This window comes from Nesoenas mayeri (assembly GCF_963082525.1).
Source record: "Nesoenas mayeri genome assembly, chromosome: 25".
NCBI classification, from domain to species: domain Eukaryota; kingdom Metazoa; phylum Chordata; class Aves; order Columbiformes; family Columbidae; genus Nesoenas; species Nesoenas mayeri.
In genome coordinates this window covers 3,416,199-3,429,333 of record NC_137549.1, presented here as the reverse complement: position 1 = coordinate 3,429,333, position 13,135 = coordinate 3,416,199, and the positions used below count along the sequence as shown (strand labels likewise).

General features: G+C 57.3%; 2 protein-coding genes across 2 annotated transcripts in view; both read right to left on the bottom strand.

Annotated features, from left to right (window-relative positions):
• Positions 1-979: 979 nt before the first annotated feature.
• Positions 980-4,825, bottom strand: AMH (anti-Mullerian hormone; the record flags this gene model as incomplete). The annotated part of the gene is made up of 5 exons (XM_080359282.1): positions 980-1,904; positions 2,039-2,222; positions 2,729-2,852; positions 3,264-3,427; positions 4,234-4,825. 5 exons carry the CDS (start codon positions 4,823-4,825, stop codon positions 980-982), a joined length of 1,989 nt encoding a protein of 662 aa, XP_080215408.1.
• A 6,137-nt stretch (positions 4,826-10,962) lies between these two features.
• Positions 10,963-13,135, bottom strand: part of DOT1L (DOT1 like histone lysine methyltransferase) — a 77,396-nt gene continuing 75,223 nt past the window's right edge. The window contains exon 28 of the mRNA XM_080359224.1: positions 10,963-11,103. Within this exon, the coding sequence (XP_080215350.1) occupies positions 11,090-11,103 (14 nt within the window). The 3' untranslated portion in view covers positions 10,963-11,089. The remainder of the gene's footprint in view (positions 11,104-13,135) is intronic.

Genomic DNA, 13,135 nt, shown 5'->3' with positions numbered 1-13,135 from the left:
TAAATCAATAGAGGTTAAAATAAACTATTTTCATTTTTAATAAGATATTAAATTGAATGTTTTAAAACAAGAAAAGACGAAAAGAAATCATCGTCCCTGGTTGCGTTGGTGTGTTCTGTGTGCCCCCCCGGTGCTTGGCGGCTCGTGGCCAATGCGGGTCCCCAGGCGGGATGGAGGACGGGGCCGTGTCCCTCCCAGCTCCGTGGGGACGCTGCAGAGCCAAGGGCTGGTCCCAGCGCTGGGACGGGCCCAGGAGCTGCTCTGCAGGTGTCAGAGCTGCGGCCCCGGCGGCTCTGGAAGATGATCCGGGGTGGCCGGGCGCTCTGCCGAGCGGCGGGGCCGCAGAGCAGGTGCTTTGGCAGCAGCGTGTCCCCGCTCCACGGGTGGTGTGAGCAGCCCCGGAGCTGTAAGGGGATCGCTCCCCGCCCTCCCCTGGGAGCGGGTCAGCGCGGGGCGGTGCCGACGTGACCCGGCACCCAGGACACGTCCCTGGGCACGGCCGGTCCCTGCGGGGGATTTGCCTCTTGTTCTGCTTTGGCAGGCGGAGCCGCACGGCTGGTGGGGCTGAGTTAGGGGCTGGTAAACGGCCAGAGGATGCTGCCAGCCGGGGGGCCTGGAGGGAGCAGCAGTTGCCCCGTCTGGCTGCTACAGGAACAGAAAGCAAGGGATAAATAACATGTCCTGGCCAAAGCCATGAGCCTTGACCTCCCGCAATGGCCCCGCAGCACATGTACCCAGCCCAACCCCACAGCACAGCCCCATGGGCACCCCTGGCACCAGGAACGGGGCTGCGGGGCGGCCCCCAGGGACCAGGATGGCTACGGACAAACCCAGAACTAGAGCGATGCTAACGAACAAACCGCAGGGAAAGGACACGCGGGGAGCTCCTGTCTCGGAGAGAAGCACCAGCTCCTTAGCGAGGGCAAACGTGGGTTGGGGGGAACAGGCCGAGGGTGAGTGGCGAGGCGAGCAGGAGCCTCTACCGACAGCCACACTCCTCTGCCACCATGTTGGGGAACTTGCGGATCTCCAGCCCCTCGGCCGAGAGGCTGATGATGAGCTGGTCCGAGTAGCGGACGGGGACGCAGCAGGGAGCCCGCTGCAGCGGGGAGCCCCGCTCCTGCATGCCCAGCAGCAGCACCGTGTGCGAGTGGTAGCTGGGGACGCGGGTGGAGAGGGGCAGCTTGCAGGGACCCTCGCAGTTGTTGGCGGCGTAGACGGTGGGCATGACGATGAACTTGCGGTCGCGCAGGTCGATGGTGAGCTCCTGCAGACGGCAGTGGGCCTGGTGCCGCGCGCTGCGGTTCTGCCGCAGCACCTTCCTGCGCTCCTGCCAGCGCGCCCGCACCGTCTGCAGCGCCTTCAGCAGCAGCAGTGTGTGCACCTTCCCCGAGCCGGGCGGCTGCTGCTCGCTCAGAGCCTGGCCCGGCCCCGGCGGGTAGTAGCAGAAGCTCAGGAGATGCTGGAAGAGCCCCGTGTTTGCTTGGAAAGCCGGGATGTCCCTCAGCTCCTGGATCACCGCCTGCAGCTTGCCCAGCAGCAGCTGCAGCACGGTCCCCTCGGGCTGCCAGCCCCCCAAGTGCTGCTCCAGCACGGCCCCGCTGTCCTGGGGGAAGAGCAGCACCGAGGGCTCCTCCGACTGCACCAGTCGCTCCAGCGCCGCCTCCTCCGACAGGTTGAGCAGCTGGTGAGGGAGGGTCTCCATCACCTGGAAGTCCAGCCAGTGCTGGGAGCTGGGCTGGGTGGGCGGCTCGCTGGAGGGGCTGGACGGGCTCAGGACCTGCCGGATGAACTGGGTCAGGATGCCCAGGAACTGGCTGCTGGCGCCGGGCGCTGGGGACGAGACGTTGCCCTGGCTTGGGACGGTGGGGGACGGCAGCTCCTCTGGCTCAGGCTGGGGGGGGCTGTGAGGAGAATACGGGGAGGGTGACAGGGACCCCTTGTGCCCAGGCTCTGCCCCACATCCTCCCACCACAGTCCCACAGGAGAAGGACTGGGGCCGCCCCTCTCCTCCCCCCAGCCCCCATGTTTTACAGACCTGAGCTGCGGATACGGAGCCACGTCCAGCACCCCGTCAGCAGAGAGGTAGGAAGAAGGGCCCAAAGCCACCTCCTCCTGCCATGACCTGGCCAGCAGGAGCAGCACAGGCGTCATCCTGGTGAAGCACTTGTCATCAGAGCCAAAAAGGAGCTGCTGGGCTTCTGTGGGGGTCAAGGGGGCACCTGGGGGAGAGAGAAGCAGGTGAGGATGGTGATACAGAATCATTTTGGTTGGAAAAGTCCCTCAAGATCGAGTCCAACCATCCCCCACCCCGGCACTGCCCCATGTCCTGAGAACCTCATGTCCGTCTGTCCAGCCCTCCAGGGATGGTGACTCCAGCACTGCCCTGGGCAGCCTGTTCAATGCCCCACAGCCCTTTGGGGAAGAAATTGTTCCCACATCCAAGCTCAACCTCCCCTGGCGCAACTTGAGGCCGTTTCCTCTGCTCCTGGTGCTTGTTCCTGGGGAGCAGAGCCCGACCCCCCTGGCTCCAAGCTCCTTTCAGGCAGTTCAGAGATCAGAAGGTCTCCTCTCAGCTCCTGTTCTCAGGTGAACCCCCAGGTCCCTCAGCCGCTCCATCACACTTGTGCTCCAGTTCACCAGGGTGTCCCACAGCCCCTCATTATGGAGAGAACCCAAACACCCACGGCAGGACCCAGAGGACACGGACATCCCCCCATGTCCCTACCTCCCTCTCCTCGGTGCCTGATGACCAGGGTGGCCTCGAAGCTGAGCCGCTCGCTGCTGCGGGTCACAGACGCTCCGGCAGCTCCCAGGACCAGGTACCGGCTGCCCCTGCCCGGGCAGACGCTCTGCACGGGGGCAAAAAGCGCCGGAGCACCGAGGGTGCGGGGGAGGCACCGCGGGGGACACCGCGGGGTCCCTGCTGGGTGCGGGTGACCCAGCCCGCGGTGTCCCCAGCCAGCCCAGCCCGGTCCGGTCCCGCTGCTGCCCCGGGGACCTGCGGACCGGGCTGGCGACACCGCTGTGTCCCCGTGTCCCTGCCAGCAGCTGGGGACAGGGAAACAGCACCATCTTCAGGCACCGCCGACCCGCTGGACGGCAGAGATGCTGATGGGGGGGAACGGGACTGGGACAGGGAATGGGACGGGGACAGGGTGGGAAAGGGATGCGGAGGGGGTGGAAAAGGGACAGGACCAGCAAAGCTGAGACCCCCCACACCCCCCCAGCCCCAGGCCCGGATCCCCGGCCGTGTCACCCACCTGCTCCCGCGCCAGCCCCGGGCCGCTGAGCAGCAGCTCCCCGGGGTGCGCGGCGGCCCCCGGGTAGAACAGCAGCAGCGCTCCCCGCAGCTCCCCCAGCGACCGGCCCACCTGCGCCTGGAAATCCAGCCCGAACCGCAGCGTCGCCTGCGCTGCCCACTGCACTGCGGGGACAGCACGGGACGGGGGTCAGCGGGGGTGAGGAAGGGGTTTGGGGCGATGGTCAGAGCATCGGGGACAGGACGGGGCACGGGGATGCGGCAAATCCCCTTCTCTGGTTTGGGGGTTGCAGCGGGTGAACCTGCAGCCTGAGCGGAGCTGCCGCGCTCCCAGAGCAGCGAATTTTAATGGGCAGAACCCCCTGCAAATCGCTTCTCCCGTGGCAGCTCCGCCGGTGGCTCGGGGACATCGCGGCTGTTTGTCACAGCCGGCAGAGCTCCCCGGGGAAGAGCCGCTTCCCCGCTGCCCGGGGCGGGCGAGCTCGGCTGGAAATCCAAAACCCAGGAGAGGAGGAAGAGATTCCAAGGAAAGAGAAACAACCGTGACCCTCTTGCTGCATGGGGTCAACACTCGGGGTTCAGCCAGGGTGCCCCCTCCCAAGCACAGATCTTATCCCCGAGATGGGACAGAAGGACACGGGACAGAGGGACAGGGGACAGAGGGACACGGGACAGAGGGACATGTGCCCAGGACCCAGAGCCATTAAGGCAGAAAGTGGTAAACACTCATCATCTCCAAAGCAGAGCAGAAGCGACCTGGGCGTGAATCACAGGCAGGGACAAGGCTCCCTGTGCATCAGTGCTGTCATCACCACTGATGCTTCTTAAAAATCTACCCAGAAAGGCATTTTACTGCACCACTTTGCTCATTTTTCAAAAGAACCCAACCCCGCCGATGAAATCCTGTGTTTAAATCCCCCCAGGCCCCATGCCGGCCCAGCTCAGCCTGGGCACGGGGGTTTCTCACCAACCTTCCTCCAGGTGCAGCACGAGGAGTCGCTCGGTCCCCGGCTCCCGCAGGTGCGCGTGGATGCGCCGCAGGGGCTGCAGCGCAGCGCCCACGTCCCGGCCCGGGCACAGCCCCAGCGGCTCCGGCTGGTTCCCGTCCCAGCCCGAGCGCTGGCTCAGCAGCTTGATGAAGCCGCTCTCGTAGCGGGTGAGCACACCCACCACGTCCAGGTGCCGCGGGCTCGGCCCCTCCTGGTCCATTTTCACCCGGCAGACGGGTCCCTCCAGCCCCCCGAGCGGCCACGGGTGCCCCGTGTCCATCCAGCCCGTGGGCCCATCCTCGGCCACCCCCCAGAGGCATCTTGCTGCTGGGCTGGGCTTAGAAAAGAGGCGAGGAGCAGTGGGCACCCTTGATCTCACCGCCAGGCTGGGTCTCGCTCCCTCCTGTAAACTCGCATTTTCTCTCTTAGCTTCATGTCCCGGCTCCCCTGGTGGGCTCAGCTCCACCCGGGCGACTGGGGAAACCCTTTCCCCTTCGCTCCCCGTTTTGGGAAACGCTGCAGAGGGGAGTGACAGCACCAGGTACGGCAAAAGCACCCTGAGAGCAGCCTCCATCTCCCGCTTCCACTCCCCACGCTGGGGCAGAACGGAGGACGCGTCTCCCTTTTAAAAACCAGTGGCCTTGAGTTGACAACGCACAACACACCTCCCCTGAGAAAGTCGAAGGCTGTCAGGCCTGAGAGGAGGGAGGGATGTTTTAAAGAAACTTTTTTGTTCTATTTTTGGGTTTGCAGCTAGAATTGGAAACGTAAAAAAACAAAAGAAGTTAAATATGTTTCCCTTACCCATAGGGATGCACGGCCTTGACTTCAGATGTTTTCTACTGGAGGATGGATGTCGAGATCTTCATGGGGACCAGACTATTCCCATCAGTGGTGGAACAGGAGGAGGGAACAATGAGCCAGAGGAGGAGGAGGGGGACAACGGCAGATAATGGGCAGAAACTAAGTAAATGTATGGAAAGCGTTCTCCTCTTGGAGGTGGAACGTCCCCCCTCAGCTGGCACCTTGCGGGGGCTCTTAACCACCCCCGGCTGCTCCCACCTGGACAGGACAATCTCATGGGTGACTTTGAACGCTTTAGTCTTGACTTCAAAAGTCTCACAAGTCTGAGCACAAGTGGGATGGGAGCGGCTGAGGGACCTGGGGGGTTCACCCGGAGAGCAGGCTGGCGATGGTGAACCCTCCTCTGCGGGAGCGGTGACAAACACATACCTCTCACTGGGGAGACCTTATTGTGGCCTTTCTGGACTTAAAACGGGCTGGTAAAAATGTGGGGACAGACCTTTGAGCTTGGCCTGTTGCGAAAGGACAAGGGGTGATGGTTTTAAACTAAAGGAGGGAGATTCAGGCTGGACACAAGGAAGGAATTGTTGCCCTGAGGGTGGTGAGAGCCTGGCCCAGGTTGGCCAGAGAGGTGGTGGATGAACCATCCCTGAGACATCCCAGGCCAGGCTGGACGGGGCTCTGAGCACCCTGAGCTGGTGACGATGTCCCTGTCATGGCGGGGGGGGGGCACTGGGATGGTCCCTTCAACACAAACCATCTGTGATCCTACACTGAGACGGCCCAGTTCAGTGAAACGAATCCTGGAAGGGACAGAGAGGAGAAATCTCAGACCTTCTGGTTTTTAATGGGAACCAAATGATTGTTTAAAAGAAACCTTCAGGATAAATAAAACCACAGATGACTGAAAGCTTGCCAAAGCTAACCCAGCGGTGGGAGGATAGAGACAAAAAAGTCGGACATGACAGCAGGTGCTTCATAACGGGACAGACATTAATGAATTATGGTAATAAAGTAAGATTTAATATCACTGCAGACATTCCCAGAGATCTCTGCCCTGCCCCAGAGAGCGGGTTCACAGGCGTGGGGAGGAGGCGGCAGCTGCTGGGGAAGGAGGATTCTGTGCAGAACCATCAATGAAATCCCAGCCGGTGCTTTTCAAGGCCGCCTGAGCGGGAGCCCAGACCCATTTTCTTGTATAGATGTTTCCAGCTTCGAGCTGGCGCCACCTGAGCTCCGATCGCAGCAGCGACCGCAACCCTAATCCAGCAGGAAAATCAAAAATCGGATGTAGAAAATTCTGCTGTGATTACCGGGGAGGCAGTGACAGAATCCTTTCCGTGTGTCAAGTCTCCCCCTCACCAAATAAACAGCTCGATAAAGGACTTGAGTTGAATAGCAACTGATTAACTGGCTGCTAATTAACGGGATGCGCAGTTTGAGGGGGGTTAACATGCTACCAGCGCAGCTGGGCTGGGGCTGATGGAGCCATTGAGTCAGGAGGAGGTGAAGTGCCAAGCGATTTCTAATCCTTCGCCTCCTCTTTGGAGAATTTCCAAACTATAACCAGGCTGGGAATATTTTATGTACTCAAGGGCTAAAGAAAGTTGAAGACATGGCGACATTTTTAACCAACACACAGGAAAACAGAGAGAAAGGAAAACTTAAAAACCTTTTAATGAACCTACAGGATTGAGTCCAACTCACGGGCCTAAAAAACTGCAATATTTCTCTGAATCAGTCGTGATCTGTGTATAAAAAGAGACGAGAGACAGGGGTCCGGTGGGACAGAGTCCAGTGGGGGCTTCAGTTGGAGGGCGGTGGGGGGGGGATGGCGCCCGGCCCCTCGGTGGGGAGCGGGGGCCTCATCATGGGCGGCAGAGGAGCCGGGGGAGGGACGCCGGGCGCTGGTGGCAGCTGCGGCGGCACCGGGGGCGGTGGCACCGGGCCTGAGGGAGGCATGGGGGGCAGCGTCAGCCCTCCCGGCGGCGGCGGCGGCAGCGAGTCGGGCAGCGGCGGCCGGGGGGGCAGCCCGTTCATCAGCGGGGGCGGCGGCGGCCGCTTCACTGTGGGTGGCCCCGGTGGGAGGTTTGGGGGGGCTGGTGGCTTCTCCATCTTGAAGTGGAATTGGAGGAAGAACTGGGGAGAGAGGAGAGAGAAGGGAGTGGCTGATGCTCAGGACAACCCTGTGCTGTCCCCAGCGTGGCTGCTCGGCCTCTGGGAACAGCTCAGAACCCCCTGGCCCAGCACCACCGTATTCGGGACTTGCCCAAGTCTAGTCCAGCGCTTCACTCCTCTGAAACCGGTTCTAAGCACTAAGCTCCCTGTGACGGGGTTGGTAACCCCTCTATTCACTCAGACCCTGCTCTCATGTGCGATACCAACAAGCAGATCCACGCACGGGCCCAGCGCAGGCAGCTCCGTGCAGGAAACACGTGGCCAGGAGCTACAGAGAGGACACATCAATGTTTTACACCGTCCCGCTGCTGCTGACAGCACCGAGGATTCCGCCTCCTGCGTTAAACCTCACAAAGATCAGACACTGGAAGGTCTTTCTGTCAGGGGGTCACTGCAGGGCTGCAGTGAAGGAGTGAAGATTTTACAATCATAGAATCCTTTTGGTTGGAAAAGCCCCTCAAGATCACCGAGTCCAACCATAACCCATCCCTGGCACTGCCCCATGTCCTGAGAACCTCATGTCCGTCTGTCCAACCCTCCAGGGATGGTGATTTAACCATTTCGCACCAAAGCCAGCCCGGATATAACCCACCTGCGCTCTCCCGCATCCCCTCTCTCACCCGCAGTGCTCAGGTACCTGTTTGGTTTCCCTGTTCCAGTGGGTCCAAAACTTTCCTTCTGCCTTGTCGATTTCTCTGCTTGGCACCTGCAACCAAAAAAGCCCCAGGAGTTATTATTAGCACCACCAGATTAGCTCAACGGCCCTTTTTAGCACCAAAGCCTGTGAGATAAGCGCAGTTATTCCAGGCGCCTGTGAGATTCGCTCGTCTCGGATGTTATTAGATAGAGACAGGGGCAGGAAAGAATTAAGTTACTTCCCTATCGGTCAAGGACAAGTGTGCTGGCAAGAAATCCGCTCTTAACATCTGCATGGGCCGAGGAGCAAAGCCCAGGCGGCTCCTCCTTGCACCAGTGGGCTCAGCGGCTCCCAGAGCTCAGCGCACAGCCTGTTCATCAGGCCAGAGCCCTCCGCCAATCCTCCGCAGGGTTTCACATCTTCTCACCCCCACTTTCCACTCCACGAACCCTCTGAAGGTTAAAATGGCTTCTAGTCTATAAGGATGCTCACCGGGAATTGATATCTTGGAAAATTTGGCCACTTCCCCAACGGGCAGTGAAGGAATCCCCAGGCTCACCTTGAAGGCGATGGTTTCGTAGGGCTCGGCCGCCATCAGCAGGTACTGCCAGCGTCTGTCGGGCGGCTCGATGCGCTGCTCGTAGGCCGACATGAACCGGTGCCGCGGCATGATGCTCTCCGCGATCTCCGGATAATCGATCTGCCGGGCGGCATCGCAGCGTTAAGGAGAAATTTCCCCTTTTCGCTCCCGCTTCGTACCAAACAAACCCCCCATCTATGAAATGTATCGAGAGATCAGCTACAAACAGAAAACTTGGTGTCCAAAGGAAACAGCAAGTCGGCTACAACTGTGGATTTGGCTCCGCAGAGAGCAGCAGAGGACTAGCAAGGCAAGGCCTTTTTTCTTTTAATTAGTATTTAATGAATCCTGCAAAGAACTGCTCATTTAGCAGCACTTTTACCTGGATAACCCAAAACCCATGAGTTTGAACAGTCCCTCACCTGGAAGAGGAGGCTCTGCTGGCCTGTTTCAGGGTCTCTCTGTTTGGTCACTGTAAAGAAAATGAAGCTCAATACGTCACATCGCAGGGTCAGAGCAACGTTATTTCCACCCTAGGAAACACACAAAGCTTCTAACAGCAAAGCATTGTAAGATTTTTCTCTTATTTATAGAAAAAAGGCCACATTGTGTTGAACCGAAGGATCCCTACTGGAATTCAGCTGCTGTGGGGGAAAGACACCGAGCGCTGCAGAGCAAAGGCAGGAGATAACGGCGCCAAGTTTTGTGCTGAAGGCCAAAACAAGGAGGAATTCAGAGAAAAAAAATCAAGCCATACACGCAATGAGTGATTTATGAGCATTAGCGAAAGCACAATAAAAGGAGAGACTGAAACAATGTCATCATCTCCCGCACGGCTCCGAGTAAGAGCTGAAATACTCAGACACGTCGATCTATTATTAAAACGGTTCCAACTCGAGCGTCAGCAATAAAGAGACGTTCCACGGGTCATTTAAACAATAAAGGACAATCAGGAGATGGGGCCATATCTTATTCATGGGCAGATCTGCTAAAAAGGCTGATTAATAATTCACTGTGCTCTGGGCAAGCTCTGGAAGGCATCAGGTATCTCTTAAGTGTCTTCCAAAATAGAATCAGATTGGGAAGGTTTTATATATTTAAGGGCTAAGGGAAGCTGAACAATTCTGGTGTCACTTCAGGCACATCTGGTTGGGGCCAAAACGGACCAGGGGGTTGAAGGAAAAGGTTCTTGCTGGAAATCTCCCACCTTTATAACCCGGTCGTCCAATTTTCACAAATTTCTTCACTTCTACTTTAACTTTCTCCGGCGCGGGCTGGGCAGGGGCTTCTTTGGCTTCCTTGGCAGCTCGACGGGCCCTGGAATTGTTTGAAATGTGCCGAATTTAAAAGGTTAGCCGCTCTTGTTTTGAAATGATACACAGAGAGAAAAAAACCCCACAAGCCAGTCACCTAAACCAAAGCAAACCAGAATTCTTACAATAAAAACCATGAAATGGGGTCAGATTTGGGCCCCTCAGCACAAGAAAGACCTTGAGGTGCTGGAGTGAGTTCAACTGGCTTTGAGCTGGAGCTCAAAACAGCTCGTCCACCCCATTTTTTGGAGCAGCTCTGGGTTCTTCCCCCAAGCTGGGGGGAACAAATACAACCAAAGAACAGACAGACACACAAACAGCCTGTGCTGCTGGAGCTCAGAATCTACAGATGCACCCAAGTTCCTTTGGACGTGCTCAGGGAAGGAGAATAAAGCTACAGCGGAGAGCGACTTACAAATTGGTCTGATGCTTCTTCCCCTGGGTATGCGCCAAGTAACTGCCCTGAAATGAAACACAAGGTGGAAGGAAGTGAAATGGACTCAGGACTGTCCCTGCACTGACAGCTCCTGTCACAGAGGAGAGACTACCCTGTGCTGACAAGGATGTTTTAATCCTCAGCAGAGAGGAATCTGAATCAAAAAATGCAGATTTCTGATGGCTGAACTGTCACAAAGTGTCAGGATTGACACCACCCGCCCCGCAGCTCGTCCCCAGGCACCTCCCAGGTCCTGGCGCTTGATAAAACAACCACTGTGGATCAAGGCAGCTCCTCACTCACCTCGTTGTTGTGCAGCGTCAGGCACAGCTTGCACTCATAAGAACCCAAGTGGTTTTTCATAAAATAAGGGTCCTAGGAAGAGAATTATTTAAGTTACAAGCAAAACACACAGCGAAATAACAGAATAATCAAAATAATGCTGAACTTTGGCTGCTCTGGGAGAACTGAGTTTGTAGATTTAAATTAACAGCATAACTCTGCTTAAGGACTTAAAAGAGCAGCAAGAACAGCTTTGTTAATTGGTGACGAGAGCCATAAAACAGTATAAACCCAAACAACTCCTAAGAAAACTGAAAATAACATAGTAATAGCTACTCAAATGCGTGAGTCTCTGTTCGGCCCCACCACAAACGTTCCTCATTCAACTCCCACGTTATCAGAAACAGAAGTAATTTGATTCTGACCCACAACTCTCCACAAGGTCTCGGCGCTCACCTTGTTGATGTCGATGGTTTCCAGCGCCAGCTGCCGCAGCCGTTCCCGCCGGTCTCGGTTACTTTCCGAGGCCGAGGCGACGCCTCCGCTCCCGGTTTTACCTCCAGGGCGATGCTGAAAATCCATGATGGGACCTCGGGGGCTTCAGGTGCTTACGGAGAAAAGTCTGGAAACGCAAAGAGAGGCGATGTGAGCGGTGAGTAAGGCCTTTCCTAAGCAAAGATGCCTTTTTTACCGAATGTTACTTAAATCTTTTTGATTATATGATAAAAATGTTTAAATGCTACTTGCAAACACAAGATGTTAAATATTTTGTTTAGTTGAAAGGTGACCTGCAAAGCAATTTTCACAGCACCTCAAAGGAATGTCCCTACACTGAGCAGCAGGGACCCTGCAGTAGATCTCAGCAAGGACAGCAAGAGCCCTTCGCATCAGTGCTGTGCCCGATTCACCTGAAGATCACATGCAGCCTTGTTCACTAAACACAGCAAAACTGCACAACCTTACGGGATTTGCAGTTGATATAATCTGTGAGAGGGTCTACCTTATCCCACAGAAATGTGAAATGCTGTTCTTTACTTCAAAGGCTTTAAAATAGCAGTGGGAGGTACTTTATTTTAATCAAGCTGCAGAAATTTGGATTCCAAACCAGCACACACTCCTGTCCCTAATTTTTTTATGAATTAAATCAAGCACAGCCTCAGGAAGAAAATTTTGCACTTAAAATTAACCTCATGTGTAACAGTTTGTAAGCTTTCCCCCTAAATATTAGTATAGGGGCAAGTAAGAAGCAGCAGTCATACAAGTCTTATAAATAAATATTTACAGAACATACAATAAATTGTTATTGTATGAGCGATTTAGACCTGGCCCTAAGGACACAACGAGCAGCACAAGCGCTGCCCTGGGCACGGGAGGTGACTCCAAACGCAGCAGGTCCTGTAGCGCTGCCTCCGGCAAGGAAAACGATCCCAGATACCAACCCGCAGACCCTTCCCCGCTCCTCAGCCCTTTCTTCTGCACAGAGACAACCAGGAGCCCCCAGCCCCCCGGGCAGGGAACAGCCACAGAAGCTGTTGTGGGGCGAAGCCCCATCCCCACTGCCCCAATGTACCCCCACACAGCCCCAAACCCTCTGCGAGGGTCAGACCCTTGCAGGGCCAGGGGCTCTGCACAGTGTCCCCAAATTCCTGCTGAGGTCCCAGAGTCCCCTCGTCCCTCAGCAAAGGGCCAACCCCCCCATAAACAACGGGGGGAGACCTTTGCAGGAAGGACACAGAGACCCTCAACCCCTCAGCGACGGCCAACACTCAAACACCCCCAGACCCTCAGCGACGGCCAAGCCCCCAAACACCCCCAGACCCTCAGTGAGGGCCAACCCCCCAAACACATCCAGACCCTCAGCGAGGATCAGCCCCCCCGCAAACACCCCTAGACCCTCAACCAGGGCCAACCCTCAAACACCCCCAGACCCTCAGCGAGGATCAGCCCCCCAAACACCCCCAGACCCTCAGCGAGGGTTAACCCCCCAACACCCCCAGACCCTCAGAGAGGATCAGCCCCCCAACACCCCCAGACCCTCAGCGAAGGTTAACCCCTCAAACACCCCCAACCCCTCAGCGACGGCCAAGCCCCCAAACACCCCCAGACCCTCAGCGACGGCCAAGCCCCCAAACACCCCCAGACCCTCAGCGAGGGTTAACCCCCCAAACACCCCCAGACCCTCAGAGAGGATCAGCCCCCCAAACACCCCCAGACCCTCAGCGAGGGTTAACCTCCCAAACACCCCCAGACCCTCAGAGAGGATCAGCCCCCCAAACACCCCCAGACCCTCAGCGAGGGTTAACCCCCCAAACACCCCCAACCCCTCAGCGAGGGTTAACCCCCCAAACACCCCCAACCCCTCAGTGACGGCCAAGCCCCCAAACACCCCCAGACCCTCAGCGAGGATCAGTCCCCCCGCAAACACCCCCAGACCCTCGGCGAGGATCAGCCCCCCAAACATCCCCAGACCCTCAGCGAGGGCCAACTCCCCAAACACCCCCAGACCCTCAGCGAGGGTTAATCCCCCCAAACACCCCCAACCCCTCAGCGACGGCCAAGCCCCCAAACACCCCCAGACCCTCAGGGAGGATCAGCCCCCCCGCAAACACCCCCAGACCCTCGGCGAGGGTTAACCCCCCAAACACCCCCAGACC